General features: G+C 51.8%; 1 protein-coding gene across 3 annotated transcripts; it reads right to left on the bottom strand.

Annotated features, from left to right (window-relative positions):
• Window positions 1–4,525: 4,525 nt before the first annotated feature.
• Window positions 4,526–15,405, bottom strand: Nbl1 (NBL1, DAN family BMP antagonist). Of its 3 annotated transcripts, XM_029475743.1 has the most exons (6): window positions 15,231–15,316; window positions 14,438–14,678; window positions 13,417–13,586; window positions 7,805–7,999; window positions 7,591–7,702; window positions 4,526–5,841 (listed from the first exon to the last, which is right to left on the bottom strand). In XM_029475743.1, exons 4-6 carry the CDS (start codon window positions 7,969–7,971, stop codon window positions 5,584–5,586), a joined length of 537 nt encoding a protein of 178 aa, XP_029331603.1. In that variant the 5' UTR covers window positions 7,972–7,999; window positions 13,417–13,586; window positions 14,438–14,678; window positions 15,231–15,316; the 3' UTR covers window positions 4,526–5,583. The 3 variants fall into 3 exon arrangements, with proteins under 3 accessions (XP_029331603.1, XP_029331607.1, XP_029331606.1); XM_029475747.2 differs by lacking the exons at window positions 13,417–13,586; window positions 14,438–14,678 and having other exon boundaries at window positions 15,231–15,405; XM_029475746.2 differs by lacking the exons at window positions 13,417–13,586; window positions 14,438–14,678; window positions 15,231–15,316 and adding an exon at window positions 10,725–10,829.
• Between the last annotated feature and the right edge of the window lie 10,830 nt (window positions 15,406–26,235).

Genomic DNA, 26,235 nt, shown 5'->3' with positions numbered 1-26,235 from the left:
GTGTTGCAGTGTGTGCCTCTGTGTGCCTGTGTGTGTTGCAGTGTTTGCCTGTGTGTGTGTGTGTGTTGCAGTGTGTGCCTGTGTGTGTTGCAGTGTGTGCCTCTGTGTGCCTGTGTGTGTTGCAGTGTGTGCCTCTGTGTGCCTGTGTGTGTTGCAGTGTGTGCCTCTGTGTGCCTGTGTGTGTGTTGCAGTGTGTGCCTCTGTGTGCCTGTGTGTGTTGCAGTGTGTGCCTCTGTGTGCCTGTGTGTGTTGCAGTGTGTGCCTCTGTGTGCCTCTGTGTGTGTGTGTGTGTGTGTGTGTGTGTTGCAGTGTGTGCCTCTGTGTGTGTGGTGCAGTTTGTGCCTCTGTGTGTGTGTGTGTGTGGTGCAGTGTGTGCCTCTGTGTGTGTGGTGCAGTTTGTGCCTCTGTGTGTGTGTGTGTATGTGTGTGTGTGTGTGTGTGTGTGTGGTGCAGTGTGTGCCTCTGTGTGTGGTACAGTTTGTGCCTCTGTGTGTGTGTGTGTGTGTGTGTGTGTGTGTGTGTGTGTGTAAGAGGAGCGAGGACAACTTTCGGGCATTCTCTCCTATCAGATGGTACCAAGGATGGAACTCAAACACAGGTCATCAGGTTTAACTGCAGGCGCCTTCCAGATCAGCTGTCTCCTCGGAATGGGTCTTGTTTGCATGTGTTTGGTTTGTTTGTTTGTTTGCTTGTTTTTCTGAGACAAGGTCTCATTATGTAGCCCAGGCTAGCCTCAGCTTTTCCATTTTCTAGCTCAGTTTTCTGAGGACTGGGTTAGAGGCATCACCACCATGCTGGGCTACAAAAGACTCTTCAGTTCTCCGTGCTGTGATATCAGACAGCAGAGATGCAAATGGGACGGCCATTTGAGCCTCTTCCTCGCAGCTTACAACACATGACCGCTTTATTTATTTATTTATTTATTTATTTATTTACTTACTTATTTTACTTACTTTTATTTATATGGCTGTTTTGCCTGTAGGAATATATGTACACTGCATAATGTAGTGTTCAGGAAGGCCAGAAGAGGGCATCAGATTCCCTGGAACTAGACAGGTTTGAGCCACCATGTGGTCCCTAGGAACTGAACCTGGGTCTTGGGTAAGAGCAGACCTTAACTACTAAATGTTTCTGTAAGTGCTCTTAACTACTTAGCCACCTTCTCTCCAGCCCCCAAAACATGGTCACTTTAACACTCGCTCATCCCAGGTGACCAATTCTTCACGCATGTTTGTTATATTATGATCTGCACTATGCTATAATTAAAAAGTTTCCTTTCAGCCGGAAAAGTGATGGCCCACACCTTTAATCCCAGCACTCAGGAGGCAGATCTTTGAGTTCAAGACCATCTTGGTCTATAGCCAGGGCAAGAGAAGCCCTGACTTAAAAAATGAAAAAAGAAAAAGAAATGAGTTTATATTTAAGACTGGCCCTGGGGGCCACCTTGTGGTCACACTGTTAATACCTGGAACTTATGGACGTTCTTCATTTGTCCTTTGTGTCCTGGAGTGGATGGTAAAGTGGAGGCCTCCCTAGCGATCACAGGTGCAAAGGGACTTTTGAGAATGTTTAACCCTTTCTTAGCTGCACCCAGCCATGGTGAGCTGCCTCTCTGTAGGAGAGAGGCAGGCAGTAATGCCACCTTGGATAATAGACCAACTATCTCAGGAAGTCAGACGCCTGCTGCACTCTACATGCCTGGAGACACAGAGGACCAAGACAGCTCCCCACTACACCGAGGGACAAGCCAAGAGCTGTGGAGGTTGTGAGTCCTGCTGGAAGCTGCTCTTGCTGAAGGTGCTGTGAGACCACACAGGCAGCTCTTGGGTTTTGTTCACTATTAAACCATAATGAGCACAGTCTAGTTTCTTTTTTTTTTTTAATTTATTTATTTTTATTTTATGTGCATTGGTGTTTGAGGGCGTCAGGTTCCCTGAAACTGGAGTTGCAGACAGTTGTGAGCTGCCGCGTCATTGCTGGGAATTGAACTCAGGATCTCTAGAAGAGCAGCCAGTGCTCTTAACTGCTGAGCCATCTATTTGGCCCAAAGTCTGGGTTCTTAATACTTTGCTGTCCAATGAGAGAATGAATAAGCAAACAAATCATCCGTGCAGCTGCTCGAAATGTGGGCCTGTCACTCATTCTCCATGATCACCGCAGCTGATGCTTCCCTAGGTATGACCTAATGCCAGTCACTGCTCCCAGCTGGCTGTGTGCAAGCCTACCGTCACCCTGAGAGTAGACTTGACCGTGAGCAATAGTCCCCACTCTGTGATCTCTCGAGAATCGAAGTCAGGAAGTGACCTGGCCAGGATTTGAACCCAGGTGGTACAGATCTGCCCAGAGGCCAGGAGTAGGGGAAGGACCATTTGTTAGCAGGTCCCAAACAAGACTGGAAAGCCAGCTCCAGCTAGGCAGCCATCTTGTCTAGATTGCTAATCTGTAAAGATGCTGAAGCCCTCACTGCCTCTGCAAAGGCACGAGGAGCTGCTGTGTTCTCTTAGTGACTTAGTTCGAGCTTGGTGGAGGCAAAACTCTGAAATCACTACCCCATATACATACATACATACAAACATACATACATACTACATACATGCATATATACATGTATGTACACACATACTTTGAGTGAATGCAGCTTGTGAGATTTCTCAAATTCTATTTTCTGCAGAGTTTGATGGCACATACCTATAATCCCAGGACCTTTGAGACTAAGGCTGGAGGACCACAAGTTCAAATCAACACTAGGCTATAGAACGACATCTTCCAAAGACAGAGAATAGGATCAACCCATTCGTAGAGTGCTTGCCTAGATGCATGAAGGCTTGGCTTCCATCCCCAGCGCTAGATAAATCGGGCATGGTGGCACACCGCTGTAGTATCAGCACTCCGAAAACAGAGGCAAGAGAGTCAGAAGTTCACAGTCGTAACCTGCCTAGGCTAAAGACCTGGTCACACACACACTCACACACACACACTGATGTTGGATGGGGAAGCTAAGATGGCAGGTAAGGGCATTTCCCACCAAGCTTGATAATCTTTCAATAACTTGTGTCCCCATGATGGAGAGAACCAACTCCCAAAGGTTTCCTGACCACTACATGGGCACAATGGCATACATGTGCCTACACGCGGGTGCACATACACACATAAGCCTGGTGTGGTGGCACAGGTTCCAGGTCTGGGGAGGTGGAAACTGGGACTCCTGGTATTCAGTGACCAGATATCCTGGCCTACTTGCTAAGTTCTATATAGGTCAATAAGAGACTTTGTCCCCAAATCAAGGTGAGTGGCATCTGAGAAATGACACTCAACAGTTGTCTTCTGGCCTGTGCATGTCACTGTGCACCCCCAGGTACATACGCACAATTTTTTTTCCATCCCTGAGATCTGGTTCCTCTCCCTGGCAAGACTTCCACATCCCACCAGAGGTTGATTTTCCTTAGGTCCCTACCTCTCTCAGCTGGCCTAGCCTCTCCAACCGCACCCCCCCTAGAAAAATGCTGGCCGTTGTACCCGTGCCACCAGCCAGCCGGCCTGCTGCCTTCAGGCCTTTGGTCTCCAGCTTCTCTCTTCCCATTTACCCTAAGTTGTTCTGACACCTAGCTCCGCAGATCCTACATTCCCATCTCCGGCTGCCATTCAGGGTCTGCCAGCAGCCTGTCAGTAGTCTCCCACTGCATGTCTACCCACTGTCTCCGTGAATTATCTTTCCACCAGTTAAGAAGCTGCCTAGAGAAAGTCAGCTGCTGGCAAGACAGCTCTCAGACCCTAGGCACAGGGCTTCAGACGTACAGCGCTGGGGACCTCTAGGAGCAAATTCATTGCCGGTGATGCCGGTGACTGCCATGTTGAAGTGACATCAGGAGACCTGTGAGCTGCTGCAGGTCAAGTTGACACCCACAGCCTAAATGGAGAGCACTCTGAAGAGAAAAGGAGCGAGTTCCACTGCAAGCTGCTGAATGAATGCTCGTGCCAAACTTGGCATGGATGCTAGCCCAGATTGTCTGGGTTTGATTCTTGGTGGTATTTAACAAGATGGCCCTGGAGAGATGACTAAGTTCTCTGCACCTAAGATGCCTCAAGCAAAAAAAAAAAAAAAAAATATATATATATATATATATATATATATATATATATATATGGACAGGATCCAAATGGCACTGAGGGCTGGGTAAGATGATCTATTCTGTGCGAACTTTCTAGCGCATGGGTACAACCTTATATTCAGCTGTAATCGTTGATTTGGGAGTTCATCTTTTTTCTGGGGCTTGGCCCAGGCTGGTGACATGTACCAAGGCTCATGCTGGGTCACTGAGAGCAAAGAGATGGCGAGAGAGATCCCAAGGGATCAAGTGTCCAGATCTAGTTGGCTAGGTCCAGCCACGTGTAAACAAGGCAGAAATGCAGACCCAAACCAAAGAGAGGAGATGACCCGCACTGCCCAGACCAAACCCAGTCTCCATCCCTGGGCCCACAACCTGCTTGGATTCAGAGAGCCAGTCCACGAGGAAGAGAATAGAGGCATTGAAGGTATTTATTCATGAAAACACTTGGGTCCAGGGGAGATGGCTACTAGTTACAAGCTCTAAGGCTCTCGTCGAACAGCCACGGGCCGGGGCACCCCCAGGGAGGGGGTGAGCTAGCATCCCCTGGACACAAACAATGGTACCAGCATATCAGGGGACAGAGGGCCCTTCCTTGCCACCTGCCCTGCCCTAGGGTTAAAGTGCAGCTGGGAAGGAGGAGTGGCTAGACTAGGGAGCTAGAGAAAGCTGAGGTCAGCGGGGGCCCTATGCAGGGGCCTCCTGTCCACTATGGTCCCAGGTGATGGAGATGGACCATCACCTCTTTCAAAAAGACTGGCCCCAAAGACAGCAGGGCTGGCTGCAGCTACTTCCCTAAAGGATCCAGAACACGGGGAGCAGAGAGCTAAGATCTCCAGAGGGAGAGATGGGAGGGATCTTCTTTCTTCTTCAGTGACACTCTGGCACTTGAGTCAGCAGGGTCCTGCCCCAGCCTGACTCCTAAGCCACTCCATTGAAGGGGTTACTTCCCTGGCGCTGGGGAGTGAGGGAGGTCGTTATAGAAACCTACGGGGCTGGAGCTTCCGACCTCTGCAAGCGGTCTTCCCACCCAGGTCCTTCCGCAAAGGTGATGCTGACTTGATTCCCACCCTGGACCCATCACTGGGGATCCTGCCCCCATCAGTTGTGTGGGTCCTGGCCTGGGCCTGCCCTGTTTGAGGATCTCACTCATTCTCAGCAGCTCAGCCCATTTCCTCTCTATCCCAGGGGGGGAGGGGGGCTCCTCTCTCTAGAAGGCCGAAAGGAAAGACCACACTTCACCTTCCAAAAGAAAAGTCCTGCGGATGTCTGTCTGCTTCCTCCCCCATCTTGCATATATTAAATTGTGCAGCTTGGCTCCAGCCCCTCCCTTCAGATCTCCATGGCAACCAGGCAGCATTCCAAGTCCATCCAGTGCCAAAGGGGGAGGGGGGGCTTCTGCCTATCCCCTCCCTCTTCCCTGGAGGGTGGGACCCGACATTCCACAGGGGACAAGGGGAGGAAGAGTGGGGGGCCCTCAGTCCTCAGCCCCCTCTTCCTCAACCTGAGGGGCTCCAGGAGGTTCTTCGGGCTCAGGGGTCTGGCCCCCCGGGTGGGGATGGGCGTGGGAGTGTGGTCCAGGCTGGGAGCCTGGGCTGTCTTCACCCTGCACATAGACGTTCAGGCCCTCGTGACTGGGCTCCTTGCCGCAAGCCTGGCAGCTGCAGTGTACAATCTTCTCTACCAGCTTGTCCACCCTGGGCACCTCCTCGTGGCCAGGGCACTCCAAGGTCACCTGGGAGAGGCAGGAGGAAGAAAAGGGATGTTTCCTGAAGTCTGGGCAGTGGAGAGACCCCAGGAATAACAATAACACATCTTTGGGAACCAAAAATCCCTGAGTTCACCCTGCAACAGCCCAGTGTGCTCTGTGAACCCATCTGGAGGGGCACAAGGGGACTGAACTCCTGCAAGGGCTCCTCTTCCTCCTCCTCCCCCTCCTCTTCCTCCTCTTCCTCCTCTCCCTCCTCTTCCTCCTCTCCCTCCTCCTCTTCCTCCTCTCCCTCCTCCTCTTCCTCCTCTCCCTCCTCCTCTCCCTCCTCCCCCTCCTCTTCCTCCTCTCCCTCCTCCTCCTCTGTCTCTTCTTTTAATGTACTTTGAAAAAAAGATGATTTTACGTGTGGTGAGTACACTGTCACTGTCTTCAGACACACCAGAAGAGGGCATCAGATCCCATTACAGATGGTTGTGAGCCATCATTGGGAATCGAACTCAGGACCTCTGGAAGAGCAGCCAGTGCTTTTAACCATTGAGCCATCTCTCCAGCCCCCTCTCTCATCTTCTTACACACAGCCCTACCCCTCCTACCCATTCCCCCGGGCATAGCAGTGGGTGTAAATTCTCTCTCTCTCTCTCTCTCTCTCTCTCTCTCTCTCTCTCTCTCTCTCTCTCTCTCTCACACACACACACACACACACACACACACACACACACACGCACACTGTGCTCCCAGTGAACCTGGAGACAAATCCTGACCCCTTTCTCAGGTCTTCAGGACCTTCAGGCTGGTCCTGGCTGACCTCACCATGCCAGACCCTGCTGCACCAACAGTAACTCTCACTGCCTGATCTGCCCCCAGAGACTTGGCTGATATCCTTCCTTCTTCATAGAAAGTTCTGGCTCAACCCATCCTCCCACTATCCCAAACTCTGCACAATTAACTTCTGGGCAACTTTTGGGTCTGAGCTCCATCCCAAGCTCCCGACACAGTGAGGCTTACTTTATAGCAACCCCCTTAGCACCCCAACTCTTGCCTTGTAGTGTTGCTTCCAACTGTCTTCCTCCCTCCCCCTCCTTTCTTCTACAGAGCATCTACTCCATGACTGCTCTCGGGCACAGGTGCAGGTGAGGCACAGGTGCAGGTGGGGCCCAGGTGCAGGTGGGACACAGGTGTCTGATATGTTGGGAAAACTGTTCATGTGACAACTGCCCAAAGCAAAGGCACACAGGGCTTGAGAGCCTATGGCTCAACTTGACTGGGTCAGAGGGTTTGAAAGAGTGCCCTGAGGAAATGATACCTGAGCCAAGAGCCACGAACTAGTAGAAGTTAACTAGCTGAGGGAAGGGGGAATGTGGAGGGGTGGCAGTTCAGAGCAAAGCAAAGATCATATGCAAAGATCCTGGGGTGGAAAGAACAGAGCAGGTAAAAGGGCTAACGTGAGGTGAGTTTGGTAATTGTTAAGCTGTTGAAGAGGTGACAGGTTCTAAGATAATGCCAGGAGACTGGTGAGTCCGACCAACAGGACTGAGTGGGGCAGAGAAAGGCAGAGATTCTGGTAACAGTGTGTGGAGACTGAAGAACTGTGGTGTCTGTGACATGGGTAGAGCCTCAGACGTATCTAGAATCTTCTACAGGTTGGTGTCAGACTAAAAAGCCCTGGAGCAAGGACCCCATGTGTATCCCCAGCAGTAGAACCCTACAGCCTGCACGCATGGTGAGTATCCAGGTCCTGCTGCTACAGTTCAGGGATTGGGCAGCTGTACTCACAATCTCCCACATGGACTGGGCCGGCATGCAGGAGTCACAGTGCACCAGGGACTCTGTGGACTGCGGGAAGGTGTTGGGGACGCTGTAACTGAAGCATTGTCCTAGGCACGCCCTGTGGGAGGAGATGTCACTGAGCCCCGATCTCCAGGGATGGGAAGTCTTCACGGCTCCCTCAGTCCCTGTCCTTACCCTCCTCCTCCCTGCAGAGCCCCACCTGTTCTGGATAGACTTGGCCTCACAGCCGCTGTGGCCCACAATCTGCGTGATGTTCTTGGCTTCACACCAGGCACTCTTGTCCGGAAACAGGGCCAGCTTGTTGATGGGTGGCGGGGCAGCCAGCAACATGACAGGGAGGACGGCCCCCACCAGGACCCAAAGCATTGTGCCCGTCACCTCCGGAGCCCTGGAACTAAACACAGGTGGCAGGTGAGGGGCAGTATAACCTCGGAGGTTAGGTGCTCAGGAGCAGAGATGTCTTCCAAACATGGACTCTGATCCCAGGAGTCAAAGTCAGATCTCCACATGTAGCCCAGGCTGACCTCCAATTAAGTCTGTATCCAAGGATGACTTTGCACTCCTAATTCTCCTGATCCCACCTACCTATGGTAGCCCTATGGCCAGCTCCAAATACGCCTCAGACCTCTCTAAACCTCAGAAGCAGCTCTATGTAGCATCGCACCTGCCAGCGCTGGGGAGACTGAACGGTCCTCGGTAGGGTAGTTACTAATGTCAGACTGGGAATGCCCCTCAGTGGTACAGTGTCTGCCTAGCTTGCACGACGGCTCTGGATTGAATCCCTCAAATTATAAACCCGAAGTAATCCTTTGATTACAGCCTTAGAGAGGGCTGGCTATTGTCCATGCCTCCTAAAAAGACATCGATACTCAACTCTATACCACTCAGACAGATATGTTTCTTCTTATGATTCTCCACCAGGGTGTAGCACACATCATTACCCCCAGACCTAACCGGAGGTCAAGACCATTTACACAGTTCTCTGCTTCAGGAGTAAAACACTAAATTTCAGAGTCAGCCACTAGATGGCACTGCAGGACAGAGTCTGTGTTTAAAGGAAACACTCAGAGGGGGACTTCTGCCACCTTCCCCAACTTTATCTTCTGTAGGCTTCACCCAATCCCCTACCCCACCCCACACACCTCAGAAATAGTGGATGGGGGAGTTCAGAGAGACCTATACCAAGGAAAGTGCTTCCAATGGCTCCATCCCCCTGACCCCTCTGAGACAGGACACTGAAGAAAGGGATGGGTCTGTCTGTCTAGTGCTTGTGACCCTCCATCTTCACGTCTCAGTTCCTCTACCTGTCCTCCACCTGTAAAATAAATGGAACTTTCACACCTGATAGTGTATCAGAATTCCCTGGGGACTTACAGTGTGAAAGCTGCCAGCTGGGATAAGATTCACGCTTTCCCAGGGTGGTTCGGATAGACTCAGCCAGGGAATATACCCACCTCAGACAGTTGGGAACTGTGTCTTAGTTCAGTCCCCAGAGGGGCCTGGATGAGCTTGCCTGTGGGGCAGAGGAGCGGTGACATATTCCTCTAGTCCTCTGTAAGCCAGGTACCAGGAGTGGGGAAACAGGTATTTTGCAAAGTATCTATGGAGGGGACAGTGAGAATCCAGGGGCACTGAGGGAGTGGGACCCCAATAACTTTCTGCTGTGATCTACACAATCCAAACTCACCAAAAAGATCTACAGCAAACCTATATTCTTAGAGCAAGCACACCCTAAAGGAACCGACTGGACTCCTTAACTGCAACTCAACAGCATCAGCCTCCTGCTCCCGATAGAGCCCCTGCATCCCCCTCCTCCCACTCCCACGAACTAACCTGAGCCAATGTATGACCTTGGCCTTCTAAAGCGGTCCAGAGCCCATAGAAAAAGACCAGAACTCCAGGGCCCCCCCTGTGCTGGGCTAGCCTCTCTAGGCATCAGAAAGTCCCTGCTGTGTCACCTGACTGTGACACTTTCTTGGCCATGGCAGGCAGGAAGTGAGTAAGACCCAGGTAGGAAGGGAAGCTAAAGTCTCAATAGGAGTTAGGTTTGAGGTTTGAGCTGAGTCTCAACAGCAGTCGAGATGAATTTGGGAGTCTGACTTGGACCCAGAACTCGGAGAGGGTGAGGCTTAAGGCTGCCAACCAACATGGGGACTGGCTAAAGTGGAGATCAGCCTGGAGGTTGACCACAAAGCTACCTGGAGACAGGATAAGGGGACATTTGCAGTGTCCCTGGCCCAGAGAGCAGTCTCTGTTGTTAGAGCTGGCAGAAGTTAAGGAGAGGAGTCTTCCTTTTCAGATGGCCCATGGGGAGCTAGGATTAGCCGTACCCTTCAGATGAGTGGTATGCCCCAACCCACCACACCCTGACCAGGGCCTGGCAGCAGAACACTCGGATCACCCTCGACCTCCCCAGGACAGCACTCAGAGCACCAGTAGACCAGCCCGCTGTCCCTGGAGTTCTTAGTGTTCGGATTCTGCAGCCTAGGAGCTGTGTGGCTGTAAGAAAGGCTTCATCTCTCACAGCCTACTTCCCTTGTGTAAAGGAGAAACACTGCTCCTTCCCAGAGCTGGGATGTTCCTAGGACAGTACCCAGCATCCAGCACCCATTATACAATACCCAACATTCAACACCCAGCAGCCAGCATCTAACACCCAACACCCAGCATTCAACATCCAATACCCAGGACCCAGCATCTAGCACCCAGTATCCAATACCCAACATCCAACACCCAGCATTCAGCACCCAGTATCCAACACTCAGCATCCAGCACCCAGTATCCAACATTCAGCACCCAGCACCCAGTATCAAACATCCAGCACTCAGCACCCAGCACCCATCCAGTAACCAGCATCCAGCACCCACCACCACCCTCACTTTCCAGGACCATGAGTAAAGCTGGGCAATGTGGGAAGGAAGGCAAAATTTGCCATTAGGAAAGCCCCTCCTCTACCGCTCACACCCTACCCAGAGACCATGGTGCCCTCCGCCTGCCTACCGCCGCAGGTTTAATCTTCCGTTCATTTCACTTGTTTATGTTCTCAACCAGCAACTCAGTGGCTCATCTCTGTCTACGCAGTGGTTGGACTCTCCCTTCCTGGGCCCTCAGAGCCTCACCCAGCTTCTCATAGCTTCCACCCTGAAGGTCACGCAGAGTGCCAGAGAGTCAGTCAGTCATCTGTCCAATCAACACCCAGGCTCTGCAGAGCTTGTCCCAAGACACTTCCAGCACCAGAGGAGAGCCATGTCCTCTTGTGGGCCGTTTCATTCCCTGTAGCTGACACTCCCTTTCTGGGTACCTTCGAGGAAAGTGAGAGAGAATCTCAAGGGTATAGCCCGAGGGCCCTACATTTACCCACAGGGCTGAGTGAGGGGGTGGAAGACCATAAGTCTAGGCTGAACAGAGGGTTACAGATGGGTACTGGTGGAGGTTGAGGGAGGAATCTCCTGATTGCTAGAACAAAGACCAGAAGAGGGGGTAACATGCAGGTCTAATGCAGCTGCTGTTTCTACACGAAGAACAGGAATACATGGGATGTAGGGAGCAGGGCAGCTGGAATTTGTGTGAGCTTCTATGTCCTGACAGTAGGAAAAGCCAAGACTTGATCCTGAGCAAATCAGGTGGGCTGGCAGTTACCGGGCAGGTGGGTGCGGGTAGAAGGCTCAGGGAAATGAGAGAAGGGGAAATGGGGAGAGAGGTGTCCAGGGATCTCCAGGGATCGGGGAGCTGGGATGGAACCCTCCTCTCCCTGTCAGAGCTCTGGTGCTTGGCCACTGCTTCATCTCAAACCTGGCTCCATAGACAAGAGTGTGAGCCCCAAAGATGAGCATATGGTCACAGCGAACTTGGTTCCTGGGGTCTGGGTGTGGGAGGGGAGTGTCCCGCCTATAGTTCAGTGCCATCTTTAGCACAGGTGGACTTTACACAGGTGCCCACCCTGGCCACACCTCAGACCCAGGGATGGGGGCGGATATTTCTAGTGACTCTCCCAGGGTTCTAGATTCTGTCAGGTAGACTTTCTTTCTAGCTCCCCACAGGGAGCACCTTGCCGTCCCTGAATTGGCACTCATGCAGAAAGGAAGCCCCCACAGGGTGACACCCACAGGGTGACCCATGCATCTCACACAGGTCGAGAAGAGACTTGCCCATCTCTCCCGGGCAGGAAGGGGGCAGAGAGCACTGTGGTAGCTTCCCTTGACTGACAGGGCCCTTCAGGAATGCCAGGGGGCGGAGCTGTGAACACACAGGGCTGGGCTCTCAGCACACCTGCCAGACTCCTGCAGCTGCCCTGACACTCACCAGGGAGGTAGGAGCCCTGAGCCTAGCCTGCAGAATCAAAACACCAAAGACCATTCAATCCGTTCAGGGATATGGCCTGAACAGGCGTCTATCTGTGTTTCCCCACGTGACTCTGAGGTCCAGCCAGGTCAGGAGCTATACCCGTGTGTGCACGCGCGCGCACACACACACACACACACACACACACCATTCCCAGAAAAAGAAGGCCTCTTAATGTCATGACTGACAGCGTCCCCTCGGTCACACGACTGGGTTCTAATGCCTGTAGCAGGATGGGACTTAGCTCTCAAGGATTTAACTACCACCAATAACACTCACGAAAGCCTTTTGTACAGCAAAGGGGTGACTTGAAATGTGGAGGGAATAATTGCCCCATCCCCCCTTTTTATTATTATTATTATTATTATTATTTTAATTTGAAGACAGGGTCTCACTTTGTACCTCCGGCTGTCCTGGAACTCATTATGTAGGCCAGGCTGGCCTTGAACCCACAGAGAACTGCCTGCTTCTGCCTCCCGAGTGCTAGGATTAAAGTCATAAAACATTGAATGCCTGGCCCCTCATTTCCTCTTTTGCTTAATATGAAAAATCAGGACCATTTAATTCCCACAAGGATTTTCAAGGTAGGTTGTACACACACCCAGGCTTACACACACACACACACACACACACACACACACACAGTCTCTCCTCTACTCTCCACAACTACGGCTCAGGTTCAGATCTCTGCTCAACCACCTGAAGGTTTATGTGTCTCGGTTTTCTCATCTGTGATATGGGAACAGTAGAGGCCACTCCCCCAGTCAGCTGTGAGAGTTAAACTGAAGAGTGTGTATAGGGTTGTCACTGTGGGGTTACAGCTTCAGGAAGTCACCATGAGTAAAGGCTTGCCCTCACCCCGGGCCTCTTATCCATCTTAGCCTCTGTTCCTCTCTCCAGATCCGGTTTAATCCTTAGTGTTTCTCAATCCGGGAAGCATCTGCCAAGTGATAGGGATTTACTGGATACCTTGAGTTGGAACTTAAGCAAGCAGCAGGATGGCTGGGAACGGTTTCACAAGCTGCCAAGTGTCACCAACACACCTACTTGCCAGGGCAAGAGCTGAGGCAAGACCTCACCAAACTCTACCCCTGAAAGTACAGCCCCTCTAGATCTAGCTGCCGAGAAAACGGGCTATGCCTGGTGCCCACTGCGCATGCGGCTGGTGGAGAGGGTGTGGTGCTTGTGGCCGCTGCCCTGGGCTTGGGGATCAGCAGGGTGGGGCAACCCTCCAGGTCTTGGAATGGGTACAGGGACTTCCTTGAATGGATCAACTGAAAAACCGCTGCTGGGGAGGGGGCGAAGCAGTGTCAGGCCTGAGGTCCAGCTCACACCGGCCAGGCTCGGCTCTGGATTCCTGGGTGCGGAGGGAGAGCGGTATCCTGGAATGAGTGTCGTAGGGGCAGGGCTGTTCATATCGACCGTGTCAGTGACCTGTACTTCACCTCTGTAAGCCTCACACTTACTTACCACCTGTGAAATAGACGTCGTCGGCATAGCCTGGGAACATCTGGCTTAGTAGAGTCCCTTGGGGAGAGTCTGGCTCCAGTGTGCTGCTTGAGGCCACAAGGATTCCATGACCCCAGGAGCACCACAGGGTGGCTTTCCTTCCTTCAGCTCCAGGGCGACGCCTGAACAAACTGTGCGGTGGGTTGATAGCCAGGGTCTGTCCCATGCCATCCAGGCCTACCTCCTAGGGCCAGGCAGCTCCACCGCCCAGCTCTGGGAATCCCTATGCAAACAGTCAGGCCCCACAGACCTTTGGTGCCCATAGACCAGAAAAAAGTCTCCAAAACAAATGTATGCTAACTACCGGCTGCAGGGCAGAGCTACACATCTGCTCAACAGAAGTTCCCCTCAGACTTCACCAACAACCCTGCCCACCCCGCAGCCTCCGACCCCTGGGGTTGCTGGTAGGAGGAAGGAGCTGAAATTTCACTTTAAGGAGGCTGTACCTCTGGCTAAGATACAGCGTCCACTCCACTGTCTACCCCTCCAGCACACAGGCCCAGGAGAGAGGTCTGGCTTTTCAGGGAAGGGTGGAGAGGGGTGGGGGGTCACCAAGGAAACGCCCCGGCCTTGTCTCTTCTTTGGCTCTAAGTCAAGGCAAACCCGCCCAAATCGTTCCAGCATCCGTGGGAGTCTCAGGGGGCGGGCTGCTCAGTGACAAAGAGTGGGGGGCTGCCTGTTGACAACTTATTTCCCCACCCCCAGCTTGTGCCAATGGGCTGTTTTCCTGGGGTGTTCGAGTTGCGCGCTGGTGGCTTCCAGCTGGGCAAGGGCCTTGGAAAGCCTGGAAATGTGGCTTTCTCCCTTGATGCCTCCCACCCTCCCACCCCCACCCCCAGCCAGGCCAAGGCAAGCAGCTGCCCCCTTTAGTGACGCTTGTAAAAGATCATCGCCTGGCCCGGGAGCCAGAGCCGGCTGGAGGGCAGGTGGCCGGCAACAGAGCCCTGCGGTGAACACTGCCTCACTGGGGTGGAATGCTTACAAGGCTCTCTCCGCTGGAAACGCCAGCTAGCTCAGGCAGGCGGGCGCTCACGCTTGTTCTCTCTCCCTCTCTGCCCCTGCAAGTGGGGGTGGGTGACACCGGCCAGACTTTCGAGCAGGGAAGAGGAGGATTTGGGGTCTTTTGTAGTGCCAGAGGCACTCTCCACGAACCCAGCTGGGGGACCGCGCCTCGGAAGCTCGGGCAGGATGCTTTGATTTGGAGAGTGGAGGTCGGGGAGGCTCTGCGCGACCGAGAGAAAACAGAGAGACAACACGAAAGCAGAGACACAAGCCCAGAGAAAGTGAAAATCGAGGCGAGAGGGACAGAACCAAAAGAGCACGGGGGGGGGGGGGGGGAGGAAATGGAGCGATGGAGAGCCAGAAACCTGTGGATGGGAGACAGGGACCAAATGAGCAGCAGCTAAGAAGGGACCAGGATAGATCCAGAGGACGCGTGAGTCCAGTGTACCAGCGCTGCCCGGCGCCTGCCGGGCGACGCTCTCCCTCCTACTCTCAGTCCTGGCGGTGAAACTCCTACAAGAAACGGAGCCCCGGGGCGCGGCTGGCGACCGGCTCCGGACGCCGCCGGTGCCCCCTGGCCACCGGGGAGCCGCGCCCACGTCCCCAGCGCGGGCGATCGGAGGCGCCTGGCTGGCCGCCGGGCTGCGCAACGCGAGGGTCGCGGGCTGGAGGGGAGCGGAGAGGAACTGCCGGACTCGGGGGACACTGCGGGTCGCCGGAGCAAAGGGACTCCGGTTGCCCCGCTCCGGCATGCGGGCCCGGGCGAGACTTACCGCGCGCGGCGGCCGCGGGGAGCGCGGCGCGTCCTCCTGGGGGTCCTAGAAAGTGGGGTGCGAGCCGCGGGGGTCGCAGGCCCGGGATCCTCGGGCTGGGGCGGCCCCGCGAGGCTCGGCTGGGCTGCGCTGCTGGCCGTCTGCGGCCCCGGGCGGGCGCGAGGCGCGGGGGAGCGGCGGGCCGAGCGCCTCCGACGTCAGGGTGTCTCAGCTCCAAATAGGGAGCGAGGGCGGGGGCAGCGGCGGCGAGGGGAGGGACGCGCGGGCAGGGCGGGCGAGCGAGCGAACGAGGGCCGCTCCCTCCACTCGTGAGCAGGGGCTCCCGAGCCATGGGCCCCGCTCCTCGACGGCCGGGACAGAGATGAAAGGGCACGAGCCAAGCGTCCGGCCGCCTCCCGGGCTTTGATTCCCCTCCGCCTGGCTTTTCTAGGCAGTCAGGTCTTGCCAGGTCTTGGAGTGACAATAGTGGATCTTTGGAACTCTTGGAGTGGGAGCCTGGCTTTGGACACGAGCTGAGTGTGGCGCTCCAACCTATTGGGGGTTCCAACACCCAGGATCCATCCTACGCTGTGCCTGTTCTTCCCTCGGGAGGTTGAGTTCTGATCTGCGCTGTGTCCTTGCCCCTTGACCTTCAGTTGCCTCCAAACAACTTAGCCTGAGCATCCAGAGTAAAGGGCTGAGAGGCCAAAACCGACTCAGACTCACTAGGGCTCCTTGAAAAGAGGACAGCGCGGTTCCCCTCAAGGAGAGGCTAGCTCTCTAAATCCAATAAGGTGGATTGCACTGGTGTAGCCTGGTCTATTGGTGTAAGAAGAGCGCTCTGGATTGGAGCTGTAGCTCAGTTAGCAGTGCTTTCCTAGCATGCAGGAAACCCCGACCTCCATCCCTAGCATCCTCTATACTGGGTCTAGTGGTGCCCTCACAAGGCCCACAGTCAACTAAAATAGCAAGTTCCAGGCCACCGTACAAAGAAGAGAAAGAAGGTAGTGGGGCGCCTTGGTTCCTTGAAGGTTATCGATAGCCCACAGCACCATCAAACAGAATGTCCAGACTTAGGGATCTATCTGTATCAGTTACACACGCCTGAATGCACTCAGCCCTGCTCATCTGATGTCTCCAAGGTGCCAAGCATGGAGAGTGGGGAGTGGCAAGAAAGCCTCCTAGTGACTTAGTGGCCACACCATGGCTGCCCCAGGCGATCTGCTCTTCAATCCTAGCTGCTGTGCTGTTCTTCAGCCTAGAGTTTTCTGCCACCCTTCGTCTCCCTTTCAACGCATCCTTCCTCTACCAGGTGGAAAATTTTCCCAAGCTGCTCAAGTGACGCGCACTTCCTCCTCCTCCAGGAGTGATCTTGCAGCCTGGGATATATATCTGCTTGTGCTAATCTCTCTTTATGATCTTCTCCATTGGCTCCCTGAGGGCAGAGCCCTTCATTTCATTTCCATGTTATCTCCCATTTAATAAATGCATAGGGCCCAGAGACAACTTGAGTCGTTCATCAAACGTTATAAGTGCTCGAAGCTAAGGTTTGGCAGAACCCAGCCTTGCTACATTGTGGCATGTGTAGGCCATTTTACAGCCAAAGGTTGCCAGCCATCTCACTTCAGACCTTGGACAGGATAAGAGTGGATGTCTACATTCTGTAGCTTCTGTAAGAGCCCAACCCATTCCCAGCAGACATGTAATCCCTACATTTGAAAGGTAGAGACTAAAGGGCCAGGAGTTCAAGACCAGCTTCTACTAATTACATGCTGACCTGAGCAATGTGAGACCCTGGCTCAAACAAAACAGGAGCTGATAAGATGGCTAAGTGAGTAAAGTCACTGACAACTGAGTCTAACAACGTGAGTCCAATCCCCAAGACCCATATGATCGGAGAGAACGGACTCCTGCAAGCTGACCTTTGACCCCCACATGTGTGCTATGGCACAAGTGTGAGCACAAACACACTCACTCTAAATAGATAGATAGATAGATAGATAGATAGATAGATAGATAGATAGATAGATAACTGTAATTTTGAAGCCAAGCAAATAGGAAAGGACTTACTCCCACCCTGTAGGAAGCTCTGTGGAGTAAGATGCTTGTCAAATCACACATACAACCATTGGAGAAGGCTGCAATCCCAGCCAACACCCTTGGCAGGACAGTTCAGCACCCTCTCAAACACAGGAAGTTTCCAGAGCAAATTAGACACCTAATCGAGGACATGGGATTGGAAGCTGAGTTATATCCCATAGCAGTGATAACAGGAAGCTTCACTGTGGACAGAGAACCTGCCTAGGAAAGAACTCAGTATCCTTTAGCAGCTACTGTTTTATACCCAGCTAAGCAGTCTGTTGTATCTCATCTACTCTTTCCCATAATCCCCTTGCTCCTATTGTACTAGTGAGAACAAAAGTATCATTAGCCACCACCCCCACACAAGATTACATTAATAGTGACTGACAAAGGCTAGATTTGATTGCACAGCCCATGGTGCTCACCACACACTCTTGGCTGCCTCAGAGCCCCTCCCATTGAGATGATGCACCCCTGGGACCCAGGATAATGGGGCCCCAGCAGGAAAGGCAGAACCTGTCAAGTCAGAGTCTCCAAGCTCCAGGAGATACACCTGGTTGGCAGCACAGCTCCAGCTGCCCAGGCAGGCCTGGCTGGCACAGGGCATGGGCTCATGGCCAGAGCCTGCTGGCCCTGGGCCAGTCTCTTGGGGCCAAGGTAAAGTGGGGCCCAGAGCTAAGAGCTGAATGCCCCTCTCCCCAGCTCATTAGCAAACATCTGGGCTCAGGAAAAGGACTGACCTGGAATGTGACTGGGCTGCCCCCTCCAGAGTCCCTGGGGAATGTGAGCTCCCTCCTGCAGGGCATGGGGCTTTAGCCAGCTGTTTCCTCTAATCCTGTCAGCCTGGCCTCCTTGGGGGTCCAAACCTCTGCAATCTCATGGAGAAAGAAGAGTCAGAACAAGCCAAAAGCCTTCCTTCTTGCTCAGGCCCACAGCCTGAAAAGCATCCACAGGACCCCTGTCAGCATGGTTAAGGAAGAGTCAGGCTCTCCCTACATGGTGTGACTCCATGTTCTTTATCATTCGGACTCTGGGGCTCTGTGAAAACTATTGAGTCCTCGTGCTTTGGTTTCTCAATCTCCCCATCACAGTTAGGAAGAACATATAGTCCAGGCATGTGCTAACATTCATTCATTTAGCTAATAAGTATTTATCGTGTCTGCTGTGTGCCAGGCAGCCATGAGACGCTGAGCACCTACAAGGACTACACCAGAGAAGAGCCAATCTTCCAGAAACCTAAAAACAGAGAGGAAGACATCACAGACAGTCAAAGGATGGGAGGATTTTATTATGCTTGTGAGGAAGGCGGTGGGGGGTGGGGTGGGGAGGGAGAGTTGTTGAGAAACTTCCAGAAAACAAGGCAAAGAGGTGATGTTTAAGGTGAGATCCTGAGAAAGAGCCAGGATTGAAGGAGATAAATGGATGCAAAGTGCTGGGCACAGTTCCTGGAAAATAGCACGTGCTCCATAAAATGAAAGCTATTTTAGGGAGGATTGTATACACAGTGCAGGAAAGGCGCTGCTCTCAGATTCTCTGGATGGAGTCCAGGTGTTAGCACAAAGCGTCCTCGCCTTACTCCAGGGATGTGCTTGCAGAGCCTCAGTTTTCCCATCTGGCAATTAGGAACACCAGTGATTTCCTGAGATGTAACTGAGAGGTGCAGGCAGTTGAAGGCTGGGGGAGGGAGTCCCAGTCCTCCATGGTGTTGGCTCTGCTAAGATGTCCTTGCTCAAGTAAGCAGCCGCACCTATGTTCCTGTAAGCAATCCTACTTAAGCGGGTCAGGGCTGGAGGGGTGGAGCAGTGGTTACAGGCATGGGCTGCTCCTCCTGAGGGCCCACGTTTGACTCCCAGCACCCACATCAGAGTTTGCTTTCCAGCACCCACACTAGGAGACTCACAGCCACCTGTAAGTCCAAGTCCAGGGGGGTTTGATGCTTCCTCTCTTCGGGTTTATCTGCATTCACATGCACAGACTCCCTCATATTCATGTATGTGTGTGTGTGTGTGTGTGTGTGTGTGTGTGTGTGTGTATTATATTTTTTCCTAATTCAGTGGATCACAAAAATACATACATACATATGTACATACATATGTACATACATACATACATACATAGGACATGAAGGTAGGAAGGGTACTAACTGAGAAGGGAAATTCATCAGTAAGAGAAAGGAAATGAGAGAAAACTGGGAGAAATATGGCCAAATCAATCACACACACGCGTGCACACATATATCACACATACAGATATATACCACACACACACATACAGATACAACACTACCCACTTATACACACACACACACACACACACACACACACACACACACACGATGTGAGGGAAGAAAAGCATTTAAAATGTTTCATTTTATTGTGTAAGGGTGTTTTGCCTTTGCATGTATGTCTGTGAACAACACATATACAGGGTCCACAGAAGCAAGAAGGGGCCATGGGATTGGGTCATGCGATTTCATAGACCTGGAGGTATAGATGGTTCTAAGCCACCATGTGGGTGCTGGGAATTGAATCAGGGGCCCCTGGAAGAGCAACTTAACCTCCAGGTCATCGTTCAAGCCCTGAGAATAAACAGATAATTTTGTTTTTAATTTTTAGACAGGATCTATGTAGCCCTGGCTGACCTGAATTCTACGTAGATAAGGCTGGCATTGAATTCTCAGAGATCCACCTGCATCTGTCTTGAAAGTACTGAATTAGCCAGGTGAAGAATAATATTTTTAAAAGTTCCACTGAGGGGCGGGGTGTGCACTTGAAACAGAGCTCTGCCCCCAGAAATGCTGTTGCATAGTCCCGTCCACAGAGGAAAAAGATTGGGCCACACTCCCTCGAAAATCAGTAGCAGGAAGATCTGGGCTCAGAACCAGATGTTCTGATTTGGGTCCTATTCATCCAGTTTGACTATGGCTTCTGGGTCTAGGGAAGTGAGAAAAGGGACCATGGACAACAGATCTGTCCTCCAACAGTGTGGGAAGTAATGCCTTAGTCAGTCCTGGGGAGTAGCAATGAAGGCCTTGGACAAGTTTGTTTGCTTTTCTTCCCTCACATCGTGTGTGTGTGTGTGTGTGTGTGTGTGTGTGTGTGTGTGTGATGGGTGTGGTGTATAAGTGGGTGGTGTTGTATCTGTATGTGTGGTATATTATCTGTATGTGTGGTATGTATGTGCGGTATGCTTGTGTGGTGTGTGTGTGTGTGTGTGGTATGCTTGTGTGTGGTGTGTATGTGTGTATATGTGTATAGTGTTTGTACCTGTATGTGTGGTATGTATCTGTGTGTGTGGTATGTGATATGTGTGTGTGGTATGTGTATATAGTATATGCGTGTGTATGTGGTGGTCTATGTGTATGTGTCTGTGTGATGTGTGTGTGTGGTGTGATGTGTGTGTGTACACGTGTAGTTCTCTTCTTCTACAATGTGGTTTTGGAGATGGAACTCAGGTTGCCAGGCTGGGTGGCAAACCCCTTTACTCGATAAGCCATCTCTCTAGACCACAAGAGATTTTGTTGATCTTTTTAGGGTGGGAGATGAAGAAGTAAGGTGAGAACTCCGTTGTCAAGAATGAAAGGAGTAAGAACTAGCTTAAAGAACAGAGACTGAAGGGTTCTGAGATGGAAATACAAACCCCACAACTGTCCGTTTCCTGCTTCCCAGATGAGCCTCTCCAGCACAAATCAGCTTGGATATGCCTAACGGCCAAGATGCCAAGCCAGGGAGGAGGGTGAAGAGAGTGAGCTGTGCCCACTCCCCTTGTGCTCCCATTATGCCGTCCACTCCAACTGACAGCTCTGAGTTCTCAGTGCCGCTCAGCCTAGCAGTGACACAAACCGGTTTCTGCTTCAGCCTCCACATTCTCCCCCTTGTTTCCCCCATTTTTCAGCTCCCAGCCCCCCCCCCCAGCACCCAGACTGAGTGGGAGGAGGAGTCTCCTAATAGCCTAATAGCCCACAGGGCAGGGTCTTCCACAACATCTCTGTGCTCTAGACAAATTCACCAGGGTAAAAAGTAAGGAGCCCCATCCTGACCGGCCGAACATATCTAAGTGGTAAAGTGCTTGCCTAGCACGCCCGCCATTCCAGGCTTAGTCCCAGTGTGGCAGAAACAAAACCTCTGTAGACGTGGCTACTGGGTGATGTGCTCTGTGCTTTCTAGTCTGTGGCTCTCCTGGCCCTCGCTCGAGAGGGTCTCAGTAGACACAGAGGATCTACAATCATTTCTATATCCAACAGAACAAGTTTTCTTGGTAGGGCAAGCAGAACCGGGTTTTGTTTGTAATAAAGTGAGAGAGGCAAAGTCTGGAGGGCAGCGAGACTTCTATTTCTCAGGCACAGTCGACCGTTTGAGGACAAAACAGACTACCTACAGTCTATATATAGGGAAAGCAGTTCTTTGGATGGCCTATGTGACCATGTTATTAGCTCACTCGCCATTTAACTTTCTTCCTCGATAATGAAGTGTTCAACCTCCCATCTGTACTGTGATGCTCTAAGAGACAGGGCTCACCACAGTCCAGGAGATTGGGAGAGTGAGCACACAGTGAACCAGGTGCTGGGATGAACAGAGAACACGCTATGCCAGGCAGGGGCTCTAAACCCGTGGGGTTGAATAAACCCTTTCCCAAGAGCTGCCTGAGACCACTGGAAAACACAGATATTTACATTACTCATGACAGTAGCAAAATCAGTTATGAAGTTATAACAAAAATTACTTTATGGTTGGGGGTCACCACAACACTAAAAGGTTGTAGCATTAGGAAGGTTGAGAACTGGTGTTCTATAATCAAGGGGAAGCCTTTTTCTTCAGGCTGAAAGTCACTGACCGGTAGTGATCAGTAAAGGCCACTCACGGAACGAGCAAGTCAGTTTAGGGGCTTCAAAGTATTACTAAAAGGGGGCGGCATGCCTTTAACGCCAGCACTTAGGAGGCTGAGGCAAACAGATATCTGTGAGTTGGAAGCCATCTTGGTCAGAGTATTGAGTTCCAGGACAGCCAAGAATACATATTTATGAGACCCTGTTTTAGAAAAAAAAAGGGGGGCGGGGAAGGAGCTAGGGAAGGCTGTCTCACAGGATAAGGAAGGATGGGTTTATTAAGTTATATGGATGCTAACGTGGATGGTGGTTTAAGAGACAGGATATTTAGGGTTTCGGAGGTGTCACTCCATGATGCTGTGGGGATATGGAACTGTAGAGATGGAGCGGTCAGGAAGGAGCCTGCCAGGCAATCATGAGAACCTCAGTTTGGATCCCAGACAGAACCCACATCAAAACCAAGCATGGGCCTGGTGAGACGGCTCTGCAGTTAAGGGCACTGGCTGCTGCTTTTGCAGAGGGCCCTAAGTTTGGTCCCCAGCAGCCACACGGCAGCTCACAGGCACATGTAACTCCAAATCTAGAGGATGCAATGGCCTCTTCTGATCTTTGCTGGCACTTTATACACCTGTATACATAAACTCTCTCTCTCCCCCCTCCAATAAATCTAAAGAAAAAAAAAAAAAACAAAAACAAAACAGAACTATTTCTGAGTAAATGGACCCAAAGAAGGCCATAGCTGATTTCAAGCTATTCTTACCAGTTCCAAGTCAATGATAGGCCATTACCAACTACAACTGGCTTAAAAGTGTGTCCAATCAAGTTTCAACTGGTTTCAGTCAAATCAAGTTTAAACACAATGAAACCACTTGGCAAGACCCCGTGGCAGTGTTTTTGAGGGGCACAGCCTGGGGAAGAGTCTGGGCTGTGAGTCAAGGCCAAGGCTCCTGCATTATCACCCACTGCCGGCTTGTTTCTTGAGAGTTCATGTAGCTCCCAAACCTGTCTTCAGCGACGAAGTGAGGACAACGCTGCTCTCTCACGGGATTGCTACGGGAACTAAGTGTGGTATACGTGTGCACAGTAACTAGTCCGTAAGATGTGCTCAATCAACGTTAACTCTATGATCATCTAAGGCAATCCAAGCAATGGTGGCTCAAACTGGCTAGACACAGAAAATGATGGTAATAAAGTGAACTTTTTCCCTACCTTTGTAAACCCTGTGGACTTTTTAATTTTTTTAAAGAGCCAGGGTCTTACTATGTAGCCCCAGCTGGCCTGGAACTCACCAGCTGAGATCCTTCCGGCCTTCCCTCCTGAGTATTAGGGATACTGTCACTAGGATGGCTATTTCTTCACTACTGAAGAATAGTGGGTCCTCACTTATCCCACCTCCCCAAGAACTATTGACACCTCATCCCCCACCCCCACCCCTTGAGCTTTCAGCTCTGACTCCCCAAAGTGAGGGTCAAGCAATCAAAGTCTATAATCCTGGACACACACATTCAGTAGCTGTCATGGTTCTTAGGCTGGGGTGGGGGTGGGGGGGTGTTGCTTTGTGGATTTTAACTCTAACAGTTCTCTGAAACAAGCTGACTACCTGCCCTAATACCATATAATGTCTGTGTGCTGAGTGAGGAACCCTGAGCTCTGCCCTAGATAGTATTTTTATACCCCATGCTAAAAGCACACCCAAATAAACCGCAAAGCCTGTGGGGTGGGAATTGCCCGTGATCTCTACAGATGAAGAAGCTGAAGTTTGAAGACTCGGACCCTCCCGCTGGTGTCTGGCAGGTGAGAGATTGAGCAGGCGTTTGGGTTGACTGTCCAGCCTGTAGGTCTGCAGTTTCCTACTGTATGGCCCTGTCTCTCCCTCCTGCTGCCCTATCTCACACAGAGCTGCTTGCTGGACACAGGACATCTTCCCTGCCTGCGCCTGCCCAGGACATGTGCCCGGATACCACCCGTTGCTCTCAGCACACTTGAAGGAAGTGGTGATGGCTTCCAGATGAGCTTATTCTCCTAAATTTAACTTTTTTTTTTCAGCACTTAGAATTTCCACTCTCTCTTCCACCCCTTTGCATGTATGCAATTAGAAAGCAACAGGAAACCATTCAGTCAGGAGGAAGGCAGACCCAGCTCCATGGACTACATCCTCGTGGAAACGCTCTGCAGAGTTTATTTGGACAAGCTCAAAAATAGGCCTTCCAACAATGCAATCAGATTGAACCATGACAAGCAAAATGCAATTATGGGTTGGTTACATTAAAAAAAAATGTAAACAGAGGCTTGAGAACCAACAGCAAAAACAAGAGCCATCGCCCTTAGCCCAGTGTCTGTTTCCTACAGCAGGGTTGTGGGACTGCATTCTTGGGTCTTTTGAAAGCAGGGAGAGGGTGACATTCACTCAAAGGGACAGCTCAGCAAAATGTTCCAAAAGCCACGTCTCAGAACAAAGGCCTGCCTCTGTAGACAGTAAATGTGCCCCAATGAAGGCTCCCCAGCCACTCAGAATACAAAAGTCATCCATCTAAATGAGTTCAAAATACATATTGTTCTGGGCTAAATTATACAGTGTCAAGTTCAGGCTGTATGTATTTATGTATGTTGGCAGCGCAGGCCACTTCTGGGGCGCCACAGCTTTGCTCTAGCGTCCTGCGCCCAGCTGGGTGCCCATCACTGATCCTTAAACCCATGAATTTCCTTGTGTTTGACTCCAGGAGGGCAAAGGAGAGGTGAAGCCAAAGCGTCTCAATTCCACAGTGGAGCAGGGCCTCCAGAGGATTTTAATTTCGAGTGAAACTCCAAGTAGAACAGAATGCTTCCCCTTGCCAACAAGCTCTGAGGCTTCTGCAGGCTCATCTGAGGTGGGGGCAGGGACTGGAGGGCAAGATCAGGCTTTGTGTCTCCGATGGATGCCCTCTACAAGAGCTACAAGGTGGGAATACAAACCGCTCTGGGACCAAGACAAACAGCGGGCCTTCCTTTGCCTGGCCTCAAATCATTCCCTCCAGGAGTGGGCTGGTTCCTGGGGCACTTCTGCAGAACCCAACGGTGCTAAGGGACCAGATTGGTACAACAGAGATGTCCCTGTCCATTCCATGTTCCTGTCATTTTCTACCTAGAGACTTGGGGGCACAGTCTTCCCTTTGTGTTTTTGGATTGGGGAAGGCTGTCATTCAACTCTTAAGGCAGAAAGGTAGGGGGAACTAGAGGGCTACTATATAGAAAGCTAACCTGGAGAGGAGCTGGAGGGAGGAACCCAGCCAGCTGCGGGAGTACTGTTCTACTGTCTTCTAATGGCATGGCTGCTCTGCATGGGTTAAGAGAGCGGTACGAAACACAGCCAAGCAGCTGAGGCGTGCATGACCATGACTTGCTGTCCTGGGCACAGCCCATCTTTGGCAGAGCACCCCTGTTGCCTGTTCAGATCCACGGCCCCAAACATGTTTCTGGAAAGGAAAATAGAATAAAGAATAAGGGAGAAAAATGCAGAGGGGAGGGGAGAGGCCACCCTGAACTTACTCACTAAAGCTCTTCTAAGGACTGAGGTCTAACCTATGTGCCCTGTGTTGGTTGATGCCCCCCGCCCCCCAGCTGCTCCCTCTGCCCTGCATAGCTCAGGAACTGCTTGTTTTTCCTAGTTACAAGCACTTCCGTCATTGTGAGAGCACTCACAGTAGACACCTACAAAAGCTCGAGCTCACATGTGCTGCATACATCAAAAGTAACTGGAAAACGGTCTATGTCATGCCTCACAAACCCACAAGGACAAACAGAGAGTACTGCAGTGGCCACTTGTGCTCAGACCTCAGCATGTCCTTCCATCCAGGCTGTGGCTGGCCACCAGCTCCACACTGTCAGTCAGAACTCCATGCAGCAGGGGACAGACATCAGTGTGGCAGACTGGTGCACGCCATCAGGAGTGTGCTCCTGAAGACCTCACCATGGCCATCATCATACACGGTGGGGTGCCACCAGTCTTGGGATGAGGGTGGGAAGGTCAACTGTGCATTAGGGGAGTGCGTTGGACATGTCTGTGTCTTCAGGAGGTCACAGAGGCCACAGCTAGGCCATTCAAAGAGAAGCCTCCTGCAACATAAAGGAATAAAGGCCTTG

Source organism: Mus caroli, unplaced genomic scaffold, assembly GCF_978045245.1.
Source record: "Mus caroli unplaced genomic scaffold, Mus_caroli_1 scaffold_6, whole genome shotgun sequence".
Lineage (NCBI taxonomy): Eukaryota > Metazoa > Chordata > Mammalia > Rodentia > Muridae > Mus > Mus caroli.
This window is presented reverse-complemented; position numbering and strand designations above follow the sequence as displayed.